The sequence below is a fragment of the Sander vitreus genome, chromosome 11, assembly GCF_031162955.1.
Source record: "Sander vitreus isolate 19-12246 chromosome 11, sanVit1, whole genome shotgun sequence".
NCBI lineage: Eukaryota > Metazoa > Chordata > Actinopteri > Perciformes > Percidae > Sander > Sander vitreus.
The window spans coordinates 32019838-32034073 of NC_135865.1; the positions used below are offsets into that span (position 1 = coordinate 32019838).

General features: G+C 43.7%; 1 protein-coding gene across 1 annotated transcript in view; it reads right to left on the minus strand.

Moving 5' to 3' along the window:
- The window catches only part of ttn.2 (titin, tandem duplicate 2), a 323953-nt gene that overhangs the window by 63192 nt on the left and 246525 nt on the right, over window positions 1-14236 (minus strand). The window contains exons 193-205 of the mRNA XM_078262434.1: window positions 12046-12321; window positions 10942-11241; window positions 10545-10847; window positions 9376-9675; window positions 7828-8115; window positions 6983-7285; window positions 6373-6675; window positions 5328-5633; window positions 4375-4659; window positions 3846-4136; window positions 2301-2588; window positions 500-1087; window positions 143-247 (exon numbers count right to left, since the gene is read on the minus strand). Coding sequence (XP_078118560.1) covers window positions 143-247; window positions 500-1087; window positions 2301-2588; window positions 3846-4136; window positions 4375-4659; window positions 5328-5633; window positions 6373-6675; window positions 6983-7285; window positions 7828-8115; window positions 9376-9675; window positions 10545-10847; window positions 10942-11241; window positions 12046-12321 — 3936 coding nt within the window. The remainder of the gene's footprint in view (window positions 1-142; window positions 248-499; window positions 1088-2300; window positions 2589-3845; window positions 4137-4374; window positions 4660-5327; window positions 5634-6372; window positions 6676-6982; window positions 7286-7827; window positions 8116-9375; window positions 9676-10544; window positions 10848-10941; window positions 11242-12045; window positions 12322-14236) is intronic.

The following is a 14236-nucleotide window of genomic DNA, read 5'->3' on the forward strand; positions in this document are numbered from 1 at the left end:
CAGCACCTGAGAAACCCTGTGGTGAGAGTTCGCCTGGAGTTCTGCGAGTTCTTATTTAACTCTGGGGGATACGGTGAATAAGACAAAGTCCCAATAAGTCGGCGTGTTCCTTTAACAACAAGCTGATGTCCATCACAGTTACCAGTGATTGTGGAGCCACCGTTGTCCTTTGGATCAGCCCAAGTCAAGACGGCCGACTCGTGGCGCATGCTCACGATTTCTGGAGGAGCGGGCGCCTCGGGCACATCTGGAGGAGGCAGAGAAGGAGAGAAGGGTTAGGAAAAGGAGGTAAGAAATAAACAAAGCACAGAGAGTTGTAAAAGTGTGTGATCGCGCTTTACTCTGTCTTCACGATGTCTTTCAAGTGTAACAGTATTCATTTCTAAAATTTGCATTCAAACTCTTTCTCTCTCTCTCTCTCTCTCAGGATGATCGGGAGTTAAATTATATTAATTAAAAGGAACCATTTATGTAGCATTAGTTAGTTAGTGGTACTCACTGAATGGATGCTGGGCGATGACGGGGTCAGACCTCAGATACTCTCCGATGCCGTACTTGTTTTCAGCAAACACTCGGAAGATGTATTCGATTCCATCGTGCAGCCGGATCACCCTCATGCTGGTCTTCTGGATGGCCGACGCCACCGTGGCCCACTTGCTGTCCGTCGTCCTCCTCTTCTCCACGATGTAGTTGGACACCTCGGCGCCGCCGTCGTCTTTGGGCGGTCCCCACTCCAGCGTGATGCCATCGGCGGTGATCTCGTCGAACTTAATGGGCCCGGTGCAGATGCCCGGCTTGCCGACCACCACCAGCTTGAACTTGCAGTCCTTGGCACCACCGCTGTTCCTGACGTTGATGGTGTAGGTGGTGGCGTCCGTTCTCTGGCAGTCTCGGATCAGAAGGGTGGTGACACCGTGGGACGCCTCCACGCACATGCGGCCCGTGTCACCGATCCCCGTGTCGCCCTTTTTCCAGGTGGCGGTGGGGAGGGGCACGCCGGTGATGGGGATGTTGATGCGCGTGGTGCTGCCCTCCTTCACCGTGTAGCAGCCGTCGTGCAGAGCGCTCAGGTTACAGTCAGGCGCCACTGAAATCCAAAAGGAGTTTGCTTAACAAACAGAATCTGGAAACAATCATTTTATTTTCTCCCAAAACTATACATATCGTATAAGAGAAAATAATGTTATTTAAAAACAAAAAAAGAATTAATTAAATGAACTAAATTAAGCTGCTGTTTTTAACATCTTTTAAATAAAATCATGTTTTCAGTTAGCCTATCTTTTAGATAAAATTTAACATTTAAATTACTGTTAATAAAATGCAGTGTCGTAATGTATCGAAGTACAAATACTTTGTACTGTACTTAAGTAGAATTTTCACGTATCTGTACTTTACTTCGTTATTTATATCTCCAGAAACTTTACTTGAAGGTATCAATATAATCGTGACATGACACTGTCATAACTATGACATGACATTGTCATGAGCGTGTCATAAACATTTATGACTTCTGTCATTAAGTGGCATTCGTTTTTGTCATGACAAGTTGACATTGTTTGGGATGTCTTTGTCTTGACAAGTATTATTTGGAGTGTCCTCATTAAGACACCTTGACATTAAACAGGATGACAATGTGTCTGGTAATGTCACTTTGATTAATGTCAAGTTGTCAAGATAATAAGTAATCAAGAGAACCCAAACAATGTTAACTTGTCATGACAAAAACCGAATGACACTTAATGACAGAAGTCATAAACGTTTATGACTTGTTTATAATGTTTATGACACGTTCATGACAGTGTCATGTCACGATTATGTCGATACCTTCAAGTAAAGTGTTACCCAAATTTGTTACACTGGAAAAGCAGGTTTGACCAATCATTGCTCCTTGATTGCAAGTTAATGCTCCATTCCAGTTGGTGACGTGTTTGCCAAGCAGAAGAGGAGAGGAGGAAGCATAATAACTGATAGTGTCAATGAAGCACCTGGTGCAGGCTCTGCCGCCATGGTAACAGACGATGATCACCCCGACGACAGTGGTGATGAAGATAACGTTACACACCTTTGGCCATAAAGTTCATAATCAAAGTTCTTTTTACTTTTACTTCTAATACTTAAGTAGCCTATATTTATTATCAGAAAATAACTTTTGGTGCCTAAGTACAGTAAACATCAGATACTTTAAGACTTTTACTCAAGTAATATTCTAAAAGGAGACTTTAACTTCTACCAAAATCCTTTTCTGGCAAGATACTTATACTCAAGTATTGCTTTCAAGTACTTTATACAAGACTGCTTACCGAACTGGTCCTTGGCGATGACGGTGAGCTCGGTGGGCGGTCCCTCTCCGGACTCGTTGAGCGCCTTGACTCTGAACCAGTACTCCGTGCCCTCCTTCAGCTCGTCCAGGGTGTGCGTGTTGTTCTTGCCCTTCATGATCTGCTTCCACTTGCCCTCGCCTTCGCTCTGCTCCAGGATGTAGGCGCTGACGTGGCTCCCGCCGTCGCTCAACGGCTTCTTCCAGCCCAGGACGATCGAGTCCTTGGTGGTCTTCAGGGCTTTAAAGTCCGTCACTGGACCGGGTTGCTCTGAAGGAAAAGGACAGATGAGTTAAGACCCAACATTTGGATTAGGTTGAATTTGTTCAATGTAGTCATGTAGAGTCAGTTTTTATGCACCACATATCTGGAACACACTCCCTGAAAACGGCAGGCTGGCTGAAACTCCCAGATCTTTTAAATGTTTTATTGAGTATTAAAGGTGCAGTAGGTAAGACTATAAAACTAACTTTCTGTCATATTTGCTGAAACTGACCCTATGTTCCAGTAGAACTACATGAAGCAGGTCATTTAAATGGCACCACCTACAGCCTGTAGTGAGATTTGCAAAAATCCACCGCTCCCTGTTGTTGATTGAGATGCACCAATCAGGGTGGGGGTGTCTAACTGTGTGTCAATCACTGCTCATGAACACGCATTCATTCTCCCTTGTGGGGGGTTGGGCTTAGGAGACCGTTTTGGGCTTCAGCGGAAAGGGGGGGTGTGGATTGAGAAGTTGTCAATGTTCACATTTTTGGGCTAAGTCCTGGATCTTCACAATCCTACCTACAGGACCTTTAACATTAGAAGTTACAAGTTCACAAAGAAATACTTAAAAAGCCAAGGTACAATGCTCACATTTGAACATTTTTATCCCCTCTGAACTTTTAAATCAAGGCTGAAGAGTTTTGTTTGATGCTGATCTTTTTTTTTAAAGTAACTGTGACTTTTATTCCTGTATTTCATACATGTCTTATTCTATTTTATCTGTTTTTATATTCTCTTTAACAAAAGTTTGTTTATAACTGTTCTTTAATATTTTATGTAAAGCACTCTGAAATGCCTTGTTGCTGAAATGTGCTGTAGAAATTAAGCCAGTGGTGTAGTCTACGTGACACGCAGTATACTCACTAAGGAAGCTCCAGGATTTCCATATACCCACTTAAAAATGCCCAATGACACGCAACAACATACTTTCCATTATATTTGTGATATATTTTGAATTGTCATCTGTGTTTTTTTCCTTCACATAGGCTAAATAAAGGGTGCATAAAAGTGTATTTGAGTACAGGAAATGAAGACTTCGATGCTCAAAACTGCCCTGGGGGAGGACACCCAGACCCCCCACTATGATATGCCCCCCCAAAGATTCTGGCCAATATATACAGTATATACAGTACAGTATACCCACTACAATACATTAGACTACACCACTGAATTACGCTGCCTCCAATATCGCTCCTGTGACTGATTTGTTTCTAAAATAATCCTTATTATAACAAAACAATAACAGTAACTTGTGGCTACCTGAGGCCCGGACGCTGCCGGCCGTCTCGCAGCCCTCTCCGATGCCGTAGGCGTTTTCAGCCAGCACTCGGAAGCAGTAGGCCTGACCCGCCTCCAGGTTGGGGATTCGGAAAGAGATCTTGTGACAGTTTGCCTCCACGCAGGTCCAGGCCTTCCTCTCGGCCAGTCGCTTCTCTACGATGTAGCTCTTGACGGGGCTGCCACCGTCGATCTGCGGGGCGTCCCAGGTGATGCTGGCGTGGTTTAGGGAGGTCTCCTTCACAATCAGGTTCATGGGCGGCCCGGGAGAATCTGAGGGGGGACGAGAGTCAATGTTTCTGGCTCAGAACTTTTGTAAACTGAAGCACAGATTTGGTGAAAAGACATCCGGAAAACAAGATTAAAATGTGACTAAATCCGGGTAAAAAGGGAACTAGATCTAGATCTAGATTAGACAATCTATTCAGCCATAGTTTCATTGCGTAGTCTGTAAAAGAAGATGACAGACTTTTTGGTGTACGTAGAACAGATATGGCAGATTTGATCTTACCGAGCACTTTGACCACGATGGTGTAGGTCTTGGAGCCGCTGCTGTTCTCCAGTAACAGGGCGTATTTGCCAGCGTCGTATCTGTTAATGTCCTCAATCATCAGCAGGGTGTCCCACTCTGATGTCTTGATCAGCACCTGCCTGTCCTTCAGGTTGGCGTCCACCTTGGACCACGTAACCTTCGGCGCCGGGCGTCCCCTCAGAGGGACGTAGAGCCTCATGGTGACGCCGGCTCGGAGAACCAAAACCTTTCTAAGGTCGGCGTCCAGCTCGGCTTCAGGAGCAACTGCAGGGCAGACACAAGATGACTTATTAACACAAATCCAATTGGAATCTGCAGGTTTTTCTTTTCAGTTATTAGCAGTGAAACAGAATGAAAATTTGTGGAATTTAGCGGACTCTTCTCTGCTTTATGAAAAATTCTGCCGCCACAGAGTCTGTGTGCCTGTGGTTATTAATCATGACTTTACTGTCATATCATCTGTTAGACCCTGCATTCTTTATTCAATCAGTTCATGTCCTTATAGCAGTTTTCTGTCTCTTTTAGCATGAGGAATTTCAATTCAAAATAACGAAAGTTACGAATGTAACTACGGTTCTATGAATCCTGGATGACCGCCAGAGTTCTTGTTACGAGATAGGGAATATATTCAGTGTTAAGCACTGCCTCTGGCAGTCAGTAAGGCTGAAATAGAACTGCCATATAACGAGTGATCTATGCTCTCATATGTTCTTCTTGTGATAATGTGTCGGGGCCATAGCAGGTTTCTAACATGTTAGCTACATAGCTAGGTTGTCTTAATTAATTTATGTCTGCTAATTGTATTATGATTCACGAAGTATATGTACTAAACATGATTATTTCAGTGATATACAAGGGAAAGTGCTTAATGCCTTAATACATAAAAGGTTATTCATCAAAATAAAAGTCCAAAAAAGTCCAAAAGTACGCACTCAGGATGTCTTTGGGCATGTGGTTTCCAGGGACCTCGCTGGGCTCGCTGAAGCCGATCTTGTTGACAGCGATGACTCGGAACTGGTACTCGGCGTCGTCCATCAGGCCCGTCACCAGGAACTTGGTGGCCTGCAGCTTTTTGGGGATGTTGCACTTGGTCCAGTGCTCGGCTTCCGCCCGCTTACACTCCACCAGGTAGCCGATGATCTCGCAGCCGCCGTCGTACGCCGGTTTGGTCCAGCTGAGGCTGACGGACGTCCTGGTAGAGTCCACCACCTTAGGGAAGGCAGGGGGGCCAGGAGGATCTAGGCAAGTGTAGGGACACATTTGGTATTATTATTTTTCTAAAAAATGTGTTTCATATTTTATCTCACAAATATATAACTACTTGTCGTGACTAGAGTTTCAAAAGGGGGGCTTATGTTGTAGAAAACCATAAGTATAGATATATATTTTAAATGTCTGCATGAACCTTTGTATCCTAACTTCTGTGCAAAGACTAAAGTCAGGAGTCTGGTAAAACCTGAGCAAAGGTACTTTCCAAGCCGCGTCAAACAGAGCTGCTGAGAAAAACAGGATGTTCTAAAATGTCCGCATTTCTGAAGAATTGTTTTTCTGTGGTGAATGCTAAGATAGGGAGAAGGATTACTGCATGTATATTATCACTCGCTCTGGTTTTCAGCTGAATGTCTGCAGACGTTAAGAACTCATAACCTTATTATTATCATTTTATTTGGGGGCATTTTTGCCTTTAACAGATAGGACAACTGAGATATGAAAGGGGAGAGAGGGGAGAGACGTGCAGGAATCGTCACAGGTCGGACTTGAACCCTGGACCTTCTGCGTCGAGGAATAAACCTCTACATATGTGCGCCCGCTCTACCAACTGAGCTAACCTGGCCACAACTCAGAACCTTATTGATTTAAATAAAGTTCTTATCACCGCTTCATCTCAGTCTTGATCCAGAAAATCCATGACACATTGAATTGAATAAAAGATAATCCAAAAAGCCTTTTGGTTGACTGTTTGAAGCGGCGACTTACAGACGGGGTCGACAGCCAGCCCGGCCATGGAAGCGTCGCTGGGTTTGCCCAGACCGGCCTTGTTCATGGCGATGACTCTGAACTCGTACTCGGAGCCCTCGGTCAGCTGAACGGCCTTGATGGTCCTGTCGATGACGGGCCTGCGGTTGACCTTGGCCCAGGCCAGCTCCGTGGCCTCGCGTTTCTCCACCATGTAGCCCAGGATGGTGGCCTTGCCATCATTGGCCGGAGCCTTCCAGCTCACCGTCATCGAGTCCTTGGTGATGTTGGTGATGACGGGCGGCTCGCATGGACCAGGAACATCTGAAGCGTTAGGTTTGGGTTAAAACAAGGTCAGGATAATCTCCCATCAGGGTCTCATCAACAAGCAAAATGTGCCGTCTAAAAGTCAATATATGTTAAAAAATCAATAAAGATTTTCATCAAATCCTGCTTGACACGTGATTTTTATCATGTATTTGATGAGACATGTCTGAGAAAGTTTCCCTAGTGAGTAAGACTGTATGTTCATGTGGAAATGTTTCTTTTTTACTGTATTTGGTATTTTTCAAATGAGACTCAGTGCAGGAAAGTGTTGTCAGTATCCTGTGGTTTAGTGGTGTGAACGTACCGTACGGGTTCTTGACCATGACGGGCTCAGTCATGCGTGGGTCTCCGACACCATACTGGTTTTCAGCGCTGACTCTGAACTGGTACTCGTGTCCTTCGATGAGTCTCTCCACTGAGCAGTCGGTGCTGTGTCCGCTGATGTTGGCGGTGACCAGCGCCCAGTTGGGCCTGCTCGTCTCGCGCTTCTCGATGATGTAGTTGGTGATCTCAGAGCCGCCGTCGGCAAGTGGGGGCTCCCATCGCAGCTTAATGCGGTCGGCAAACACCTTGGCAGTTTTCACAGAGGCCGGAGGGCCGGGTTTGTCTGCAGGGAAAAGAGTAAGTTAGTAAGGAAAGTAAGTCGGGAAAGTAAGTAAGGTGTACATATGTATATAGCACCTTTCACAGATACAAAATCAGAAAGTGCTTCTTCTTTTTTTACACAATAAAAGCAATCTTTATGAAGAAACAACCCACACATCTAACAATTCTGTGTTGGAAAATATCACATTGTAAAAATGAAGATCCTGCGCTCTGCTATTGCTACAGCATTACCATTTATTGAAGATACTAATGTTCCAGTCCTTCGTCAAGAGTATTTTCCAAATACTTTTCCAAAAATGTTCCACTACATTTCCAACTCCAAAAGGACAATACTCTTGATGAAGGTCCAGAGGGACAGAAATGTTAGTTTCTTCAATAAACAGTAATGCTTGTAAGATTCAAACAGGTAAAAAAGAGCATTACAATAATGCAAACGAGACAAAATAAAGGCTTGAATTAAGAGATTAGCTTCTTAGTTTATCTGTGCACATACTGTAATAGTAGCAAAAACACTACAATAAAGTGACATTAAACGAAACCTACCGAGCACTTTGACCTTGATGCTGGCGTACTTGGAGCCGTTACTGTTCTCAGCGATGATAGTGTAGTCTCCGGACTCCTTCCTGGTAACTGCGAAGAGCTCCAGCATGTGGATGTGTTTCTTCTGGGAGACCTTCATCCCCTCGATGAGCACCAGAGGCACTCCGTCTCTCTTCCAGCTCACCTTGGGCAGCGGCTTCCCGAACACCACCGCGTCCAGGGCCACGTTCTCGCCAGCTTTTACCACGATCAGGTTCTTCATGTTGACGCCCAGCTCCACGCGGGGAGGAACTGCACAGCACAGCAGACAAACAATCACCATTACGGGTCAATTAGTTCATGTGTCATTCATAGTTTTCCTTTCTGTGTGGAGGTTACTTCCTTGTTTTCTATCTGTAGTACCCCCTTGTCTGGAATTTCTATTCCTTTAAATGTTTTAATAAAATAATACATTCTGTGGACACACTTCTTCACAGAGGTAAATGGGAAGCCACTGTGCTTGGTGTGTTCACAGCACCTTTTAGTGGTCAAGGAATATAATGTTCGGCGCCACCATCACTGGACAATATTCAGCACTATGCATATTTATTTATTAATCACTCTTTGTTACCTCCAACTGTGCAATATGTCATTTCTATTCATCTGTGTATCTGTGTTTATATACTGTCTGTTTATATAAGGGTGTTTATTGTGTAAATATGTTTGTTTTATTACTATTATTATTAGAACTAATTCTATTTTTTCTATTTCTTATACTTTATGTATATTTTTTCTCCTATGTCTACTTTGTGTTATTCTGATGTGTGCATGTTTTTCTTTTGAGCTGCTGTAGCACAGGATTATCCCCCAGTGTGGGATTAATAAAGACTATTTTATCCTATCTTAGACTTGATTCCTTTTCAAATTGGGCCGTGTGGCCCATGAACTTAAAAGAGTTTGACACCCCTGCCTTAGGGTTTTCTTTCATCCGTCAGCGGAGGTAGTACACAGGCCTGTGTAAAAGGGGACTGTGTGATACCATTTAGACGCACCACTTCTGGACAAAACGTATTGCCAATAAGAGAGTGTCCTACATTCAACACCTTTAAAACTCACTTAAAACAGTGTCTGTCTGTCTGTCTGTCTGTCTGTCTGTCTGTCTGTCTCCTGGCTTCTAGAAAACCAGAGATGCACTCACTTCTAACTGTCACACATTTCATCACCCATACACTTTCACTGTTAAATTGGATGCAGTATAGAGGTGGATGAATAATGTCTTTGTCATCATGTATTTTTGTTTTGTTTGTTTGTTTTGTCAATGTATATGTCACCATTATGTGTACCTTTTAACTTATAGTGAATGAGTGCTGTATGACTGCTGGCTGTCTCTATGTTAGTCCTATGTCACCTGCCTATAGGGACTGCAGATGAAAAGTAGTTATTTTTACTAATTCTGGCATATTTACATGGTGTTTTTTATACAACAATGTTCATAAATATGCATGGTCGCTATCAAATAAAAAATAAAAAAAAATAAATCCCACCCTAAAAGGAAAAGAAAAGAATTCCTACCGTTTTCTGCGATGACAGCGATAGGGTCGGACAGCTCAGACGGCAGGCTGACGTTGATGGCGGTCTTGGCGATGACTCTGAACTGGTACTGTTGGCCCTCGTCCAGGCCGCTCACCACGTAGCTCTCCGTCTGGATGTTCATGCAGTTGGCGTTACAGCGCGTCCACTTCTCTCCCGGGAACTTTGTGTACTCCATGTAGTAGCCAATCAGCTTGCTGCCGCCGTCGTGCTTGGGACGGCTCCAGACCAACGAGACGGAGTGCTTGGTCACGTCCATGGCCTCGGGTTTACCCGGTGGGTCTGGACAGAAAGAAAAAAAAGGGTTGGAGACTCTTATGCTGTCTGAACACAGATGAAAGAACCTGGTTGGGTTCACGGGCCTGAAAACCAATATGGCTTCAAGTTAAACTTTCAAATAAAAGCTACGAACTAAGAAACACCCAGGTTGTCCTTCCGTTTAGTTCAGTCTTCTGGGGATAAGGATTTATTTTAAAACTTCGGTTCATTTATTCATTTATTTATTAATGCTCGAGAGATCATTGAGGGATCAAGTAAATTACAAACCAAAACTATTAAAATTTTCTGATTTAGAAAAAATGATTTCCTAGATAAATTAGGATATAAAAACAATACAGTTGTAAAGACATTGCCAGGGCTACAAAGAATCTGCAGACGCAGAATTTTCCACAGATTTCAAGCAACAAAAAAAAACTTTTAATTCTGGATCACCACTGAAAACTGTAAAAACAAACATCCGCAGAATCCGTTTGGGTCTGGCATTTACAAGTAGACGTTTGGAGGTTTCAAATCACATTCCTAAAATGTCCAAAAGGTACAGATAGGTGAATTGATTTTAAGGAGGCACTGTATTTCGTTCCAGGAGTCACAAGCAGTTTTTCCAAGTTCAGACCGAGCGCGTGAAAAATGAAGTAAATGTGAGTCTAAGTGACAAAGCAATTCTGTAAAGTACAATGGTAGTTTTCTAGCAAATGCCGTATAGATAAAGAGAAACCGGTGAGTATAACTGGGTGTGGAGGGAAACAAAGTTACTCTCTTAAGAAACTGGTAACTAAAACAGTGATGGTCCCTTGGAACGGAAATGTCTATTTTTTGTGTGCTGAACTTTCTTTAACTTAACAAGTAAATATCATATTGAAAATGATTCGTACCAACAGCAGTCCTGGCGGTGACGAAGTCGGTCTGTTTGCAGGGTTTGCCCTGTCCCGCCAGGTTGATTGCCGACACCCTAAAGGTGTACTCCACGCCCTCTATCAGCCCAGTGCAGGTGTACTGGGTGGCTCGGACCACCGACTCGTTGGCCCTCATCCACAGAAGGCTGTTCCTCTCCTTCTTTTCAATGCAATATCCGGTGATGGGGCTGCCGCCGTCGCTGCTGGGAACCTCCCATGACACGATGACAAAGTCCTTGAAGACCTTGTTGATCTGCAGGTTTTTGGGCTCGCTGGGGGGGTCTTTTGGGGGAGAAACAAAACAGTTAGCAACACACAGCGTCATTTAAATGCGCTAAAATGGAGCTAAAATTGTAACATTTTGGCTCAGACTTACCAAATGGATGTCTGGCAATCATCTTCTCAGAGTAAAGTGGCACAGAGATGCCCAACCGGTTCTCAGCACGGACTCGGAAGCCGTACTCTTTGCCGGTTGTCAGTTTGGGTACCCTAAAGCTGGTTTTGGTGCAGGATGTGGTCACGGGGACCCAGTCACCCTTGCTCACGTCACACTTCTCCACAATATAGTTGGTGATGTGGCTGCCGCCATCCTCCTGTGGGGAGTTCCAGAGCAGCGTGCAGGCATCGACGTCCAGCTCAGTGATCTCTATAGGACCTTCAGGGGGTCCAGGGATGTCTGCAGAGACACAGAGGATCAGTCATTAGATAGATACATACATACATACAGACAGACAGACAGACAGACAGACAGACAGACCCCAAATTGGGAAATTACTCTGTTACAGCAGCAAGTTACAAGGACATACACACATACTCACTCACACATAAATGTCCAGCGTCAATTTCTGTCCACTAACAGTGCTGTTTTTACTACTGACAGACTGAGATTATTATTCTAAGTGTCAAACAAAATGTCTATTTCTGCAGGGATCCTTTATATAATGTTGTCAAAGTGTAAGATCATTTTTGTTTAACCAGAAACAGACCCTGAATTACCATCACCAAACTCCACCAGACTCCATGTAAATAATCAGGACTTTTAGCGTGTATAGAGCCAGCATATCTCCACCAGACTCCATGTAAATAATCAGGACTTTTAGCGTGTATAGAGCCAGCATATCTCCACCAGACTCCATGTAAATAATCAGGACTTTTAGCGTGTATAGAGCCAGCATATCTCCACATGTAAATGGGTGAATTAAGGGTTTCAACCAAACCAGAGTGGTGATTGTTGGAACAGTGGAAAGATGAACCAAGACGGCTTTTGATAGTTTTATTTTGTTTCTGTCCACGTTGAATGAAGTGTGTTTTATGATGATAAAAGTACTGATTATTTACATGGAGTCTGGTGGGTTTGGTGATGGTGATTTTGGGGCTGTTAAACTAAAATGACCTTCCTCTTTAACAAAAAGATCTATCTCTGTAGGGATCCTTTCCATAATGTTTACACATTTAACAGCATCAGTTGTTGCAAACTGACCCATGACGGTGACTCTGAGGATCTGGTTGATCTTGCCAGTGCTGTTCTCGGCTGACAGGCTGTAGTAGCCGCTGTCCTTTCTCGTCACGTTCTTGATGATAAGCGTGCAGGTCGTCAGCGTCTTTACAACGGACAGGCGATCAGAGGTCAGCACGTCCTCGTTGCCCTGCTTCCACTTGCAGAAGGGAGCGGGTTTACCCGCCACGATAGCCTCAACCACCATCTTCAATCCGGCTCTGATCGTCACGATGTCGGGCATGATGACCTTCGGAGCCACTGGGAGGAACAAGAAACACCAAAAGTTACTTTAGAGATTTTCCATTTTTATTCATCAGGGAATGTTTAAAGGAGACCTTGTAGAAAGGGAATTTTGGCCAAGATATCTGACTCCAATTCCTCTAATTCCTGCGTATTTTTTTTTAATTTGTTGATAGGACTTATGCATACCAAAACTCAAGGATCAACTCTGAGAAGATAGATTAAGGTTAAGAAAAGTGAGTCCAGCAGGTAAGTTACAATCACACATGTGGGTTCACAAAAGACACTACGTAAGTATCCCTAGCTACAGACAAAGGAGTCTGAGCTCAGGCTAGCAAAGTCTCTCCTGTTGTGAGCCCCGTTCTGCAATATCCCTCAACCTTTATCCTTTTCCTTAATGGGGTGTAATCCTCCTGTCTCTGGGCAGATTCTTCTGTTGCCACACACACACACACACACACACACACACACACACACACACACACACACACACACACACACAGGGTTGGGTCCTCTGCCTGGTGCAACTTCCTCTTGTTCTTGTAACCTTTAAACAACTCACTTTTATGCCATATAAGAACTTATCTATTTTGATGACTTAAGCTTAACCTTCTGTGCATCTAGAGGTCACCCGGAGTACTTTTAACCACTTCCTCAATTTCATTGCACGCTCTTTTGCAACGAGCACATACACACATACTCTTAATAAAATATTCTTACAACCTATAATGCTTTTCTGTTTATCTGTATTTTCTGTCACATCTTTAATGTCACAATGTTATATGTTCATGTTAAACGTGGCCAAAGCTTCAAATAATGAGGTAAACGTATTTAAAAGAAATCTCTGTGAACCAAATCCGAGCCAGGTTTCTATATACAGTACATGATCATCTGCATACTACACTGCTACATGAAGCTACATGCTAACGCCAGGAAAACCTGTAATCTTGGCTGCAAATGTTAATTTCTCCCTATTTTCGGATCACATTCCTGCTGGAACACGTCTGGTTGAGTATTTTTTTGTTTAGAAGCCTTTATTAGTGATTTTTTGAGGTATAAAGTCCTGCTAAATATTCTTTTGCAATCAGTCTGCGGCTGTAACAAACTGCACAGAGGCAGCGATGGCAGAGCACAGATGCGGCGACTCTGGCGATCAGGAAATACAGAGCAGACTGGGCTTTTTAAAGAGACAGGCGCTCAGACAGAGGGGGAATACAGGAGCAGCAGCCATGGGCAGTATGAGAAAGATAAAGTGATTTTTGAACAATAAAGCATGTAAACATGTTCTAGTAGAAACACAAAATACAAGTATGAACCTGAAAATGGAATATAATAGGTCTCCTTTAAATTGTTCTTGCTTTAAAGAAGTATATAAGCATACTTCAGTGATTATCATTCCGCATTCGGCAGGGTCCAAAATGAACTATTATGCAGTAGTTTGGGGGTGGCAGTAGCTCTAGGGGGTGGCAGTAGCTCAGTCTGTAGGGAGTTGGGTTGCTGGTTCAAGTCCCCATACGGACCGAAGTACGGAGTGTGGACTGGTAGCTGGAGAGATGCCAGTTCACCTCCTGGGCACTGCCAAACCCCCCCAACCGCTCAGGGCGCCTGTTCAGCAGCCCCAGTCCACTCACTCTGACGTCTCTCCATTAGTACATGTAAAGGACCTGACCGTGTGTGTATTTCAGGTCTGTGTGTAATAACAACAGAATCTAAATTGTAATTTCCCCATTGGGGATCAATAAAGAGTATAAATTAAATTAAAATGGCTAATGAGTGTTCAAATTTTACCCGCCACTCAATAGATAACCATTGTTTTCCGGTTGGAGAGTGAAGCAAATCTACCAGCCACTTGCATATTTTACCAGCGTTTGGCTAGTAAATAGTGCTAATTTTGGACTCTGGTCTGAGGTAGATTTTTGGCAGGTGTACTCAC